Raw genomic sequence first — 3,959 nt, 5'->3', positions numbered from 1 at the left:
AAGAAGAGATAAGGAAGTTCACTACAGGTAGGTATAGTTGCACCTCCAGTTCAGGGGGCCCCTTAGACCCAGTGATGAGGCTGTCAGGCAGGTCACTAACTGGCCTCCAGTTCCTCCTGCAGCATCAGTGCTGAATCAGTGAGACCAGGACAGGCCTACCTATAATGAGACAATGTCTCTATTCATATTTCAACCAGAACTCTGCTTGTTCTATAGACACAGGAGCATGGATTATGATGTTAGGATTCCATATGAAGAGCATTCCCACAGGAGAAGGGTAGTGGAGAACATGGCTATGCAGGAAGGAAGTTGAGATCCATTTTGTGGAAGATCTCCCCTGAGGAGAAGGAAGGAATGTGCCAGAGGGTGCTGAGTCTTTATTAAGGAAATATGAGATTCAAAGGACCCCAATATAAGCAAGTTCTAGTGACTATCAGGAAGAAATGCGTCCTTGACAATTACTGCTGCTGGTGCTGAGCCTGTTCAAATGTACACCTCAGTGAGCTGTGAGGTACAGAAGCTCATAGGAGTGAAATGGAGCTTTTATTAGAGGTGAAATTTAAAGTTTCTGCAACATCACCTGGAGGTCAACAACTGGAACAAATTCTTTCTTGAGTATTTCATGCTCTGTTTCCTCCCTGTTCTTACCAAGGTTGAATTCTTCCCACTGTAATCTGATAAGAGTGTTTTCAGGCTTTCCCATATTAAATTTTTGTTGTTGTTGTTGTTCAGTCACTAAGTTGTGTTCAACTCTTTGTGACCTCATGGACTGCAGCATGCCAGGCTTCCCTGTCTTTCACTATCTCCCAGAATATGCTCAAACTCATGTCTCCTGGTAGCTCAATTGGTAAAGAATCCACCTGCAATACAGGAGATCCCATATGGATTTCTGGGTTGGGAAGATCCACTGGAGAAGGGATAGACTACCCACTCCAGGATTCTTGGGCTTCCCTGGTGGCTCAGCTGGTAAAGAATCCACCTGCAATGTGGGAGACCTGGGTTCAATCCCTGGGTTGGGAAGATCCCCAGGAGAAGGGAAAGGCTAATCACTTCAGTATTCTGGCCTGGAAAATTCTGGTTTGCAAAGACTTGGACACAGCTGAGTGACTTTCACTCACGTGTTCATTGAGTCGATGATGCCATCCAACTATAACATCCTCTGTTGCTATCTTCTCCTGCCCTTGATTTTCCCTAGATCAACGTCTTGATTTTTCCTAGATCATGAGGTCATTTGCAGAAATAAGAACAATAATACTTATGAAAATTTGTTTTTCAATTTGATATAATATATTTATGTGTTACAGTAACCAATTTTAACTCCCTTCTCCAATTTGACTACATGTAGTAACATAAGACATGCTAATGTAAGTCAATGTTATATGCTGTTGTATCTCAGTAGTGAAGATACAGGATTCAATGGGAGGGTATGTCTTAGGTAGAAAAGAAAATAACATCACCCACTAAGGGATAAATGAACTTGCTATAATCTTCGCAGGATATGTTTACAATGTTTTGAGTTGAATCAGGAATTATTGCATCATATTAGCAAGAAGTGTGGTGCTGGAGAAGACTCTTGAGAGTCCCTTAGATTGCAAAGAGATCAAACCAGTCAATCCTAAAGGAAATCAACCCTGAATATTCATTGGAAGGACTGATACTGAAGCTGAAACTTTAATACTTTGGCCACTTGGTGAGAAAAGCCAACTCATTGGAAAAGACCCTGATGCTGGGAAAGACTGAAGACAAAAGAAGAAGACATCAGCAGAGGATGAGGTGGTTGGATGGTAGCAGCAACTCAGTGGACATGAATGTGAGCAAACTCCAGAAGATAGTGGGAGATAGAGGATCCTGCAGTCCATGGGATCACAAAGAGTCAGACATGACTTAGTGACTGAACAGCAACAACAGCATTAGCAAGAAGCATAGTTTTGCTATGGTCTTTATTCAAGAGCTGTTAAAGGGTACAGTTGGATGCCAAGTTAACAAAGAAGATACTGTAGCAGCTTTGATCTATCTTAACTAACCGGAAACATCTTTCCCAGAATGTGCTTCCCGTATTTTTCTGGGTTATGGCTGGCCACAAAAGAAATTTGTGTGACATTTGAAAGGTCATTGTGATGAAGCAGCCACAGTTTTATGTTTTGGGGGTTGGTGCAGAGCTCCAAGGACTATGGTTACTCATTAATGTTGCTGCTGATCTGATAGCTCATCTTATCATTGATTCACAACCCTTCCACTTCCCACCAAACCTCCTCCTCATCTTCTCTTTGTCTTGGACCAAGTAGGTATGTTAGCATGATGCCAAATGACACTGACATCTCCTAAGGTCACTCACTACTGTGGAACTGAAGGAGGTGAGACAGAGACAAGTTTTAGTGTGTCTTGTGGGTTCCATTATGCTCATAATTCTAGTATGTCCTTATGAGTCACAGTTTGTCCATGCTTTTGTCTATACCCAACTTTGTTCTACAAATACTACTCTAGCTGATTAACAATGAATTCAGTCTCAGCACCACACACAAAGATAGCAACTTTGTATACACTCCTCCACCAGATCTAGCAATTGCCTGAGTTCTAATCTTCGTAACCAATTTCTTATTCAACACCACTGGTGATCTGCTTCTCTGACTGTAAGCTAAGTGACAAAAGTCTAAGAATAAAGGACTAAGGAAATACTTTTCATGATGATTCCAGATAACTAGACCCAGGTTTGTGATGTGAGTGCAGTTGAGTGAAACTGTCACTTTACATTATTATAGAGAAAGTTTACAACTTTAGACAAGGTTACACATGCTCTGCATGATTGATTTAAAGTCAGGAATTCAAGAGAAGAATATTAGTAGAAAGTCACTCAGGACACCTGCTTCCAAATTCCATAGAAGAAGCTTTTATTTAGAATCAAATCTTCTGATCCAGATCACAGATTGTGGAATCACAGGACTACTATTTCTTGTCTGGGGTCTGCAGCTGTGCATTTCAACCTGGGTCCCACAGCAGGGAGGCTCTCTCTTATTAAGCTCTGGGGTTTTTGTTCAGCTTTTCCTATTATTTCAAGCACTGTGAGTTCCCAGAGAGCACAAAAGTATTTTCCAGAATGTTCCAGCTTTAAGGATGAAATGGTGAGGCTGATGAATTGATGAGCTTTCTGGAAGTTTACAGAGTAGTGGCTGTCCCTTTCATTTCCATCTTCTGAATACTGATGAATGAGGTAAGTCATCTCTCCACTGGGAAGCTGCTTGTACCAAAATATCCAGTAGGTGTACACGTTCCAACTTTTTTCGTACAGACAGTTCAGGGTGACCACATTCTGCACTTGACTGATTATGTCTGGCTGATATTGAGTAACTTTCTGGGCCACACCAGATCCTGTGGAAAAAAGAAAACAGAGCTGAAATACCGAACAAAATAATGTAGAAATTCAACTAATTTTGGACCCAAATATTTACAAACCTTACTGAAATCATGGGCTGTCTGCTTTTCTCCAGTCCCCCTTTCCTCCCCAAGTCCCTGTGAAGCACCACGTGCCTGTGTGCAGTCCTTTCACCCTGAACGTTGCTCCCATGTTTGAAAGCATCCCTACCAGAGAAGGTGAAGGCCAGGAACACCCAGAGCAGACTGGAGAGAGGCATGAGGAGTGGATTCCCCTACACAAATGTGCTCAAGTTCTGCATCAAGCTAAGATTTCAGTGTCTTTAAGTGCCTGGCAGCACATATACATAGTACCTGGTTCCTGAGTGACTCCTCCTAAACAGGAAGTAGGATGTCATGTTCATCAACTACGTGGTCTGTGTATAGATAAAGTCTGGCTCACCACACACCTTTATTTTGTCTACTTTCCTTTCCCTGGTCTTTATGTTTGGCAGATCCTGAAAAGGGGCATGAAGAAAGCAATTAATATTAAAGGTTTGAACTGAGGGAAACTGAAGATTAAAGAAGTTGACATCCATTTTAAAAAAATT

The 3,959-nt window shown here is 41.8% G+C and overlaps 1 gene segment (V, D, J or C); it reads right to left on the bottom strand.

Moving 5' to 3' along the window:
- Positions 1 to 2,932: 2,932 nt before the first annotated feature.
- LOC122444192 lies at positions 2,933 to 3,642 on the bottom strand. The segment is given in 2 exon segments: positions 2,933 to 3,366; positions 3,581 to 3,642. Coding segments are annotated over 2 exon segments (483 nt in total).
- Positions 3,643 to 3,959: the final 317 nt, after the last annotated feature.

Source organism: Cervus canadensis, chromosome 6 (genome assembly GCF_019320065.1).
Source record: "Cervus canadensis isolate Bull #8, Minnesota chromosome 6, ASM1932006v1, whole genome shotgun sequence".
In the NCBI taxonomy this organism is placed as follows: Eukaryota; Metazoa; Chordata; class Mammalia; order Artiodactyla; family Cervidae; genus Cervus; species Cervus canadensis.
This window is presented reverse-complemented; position numbering and strand designations above follow the sequence as displayed.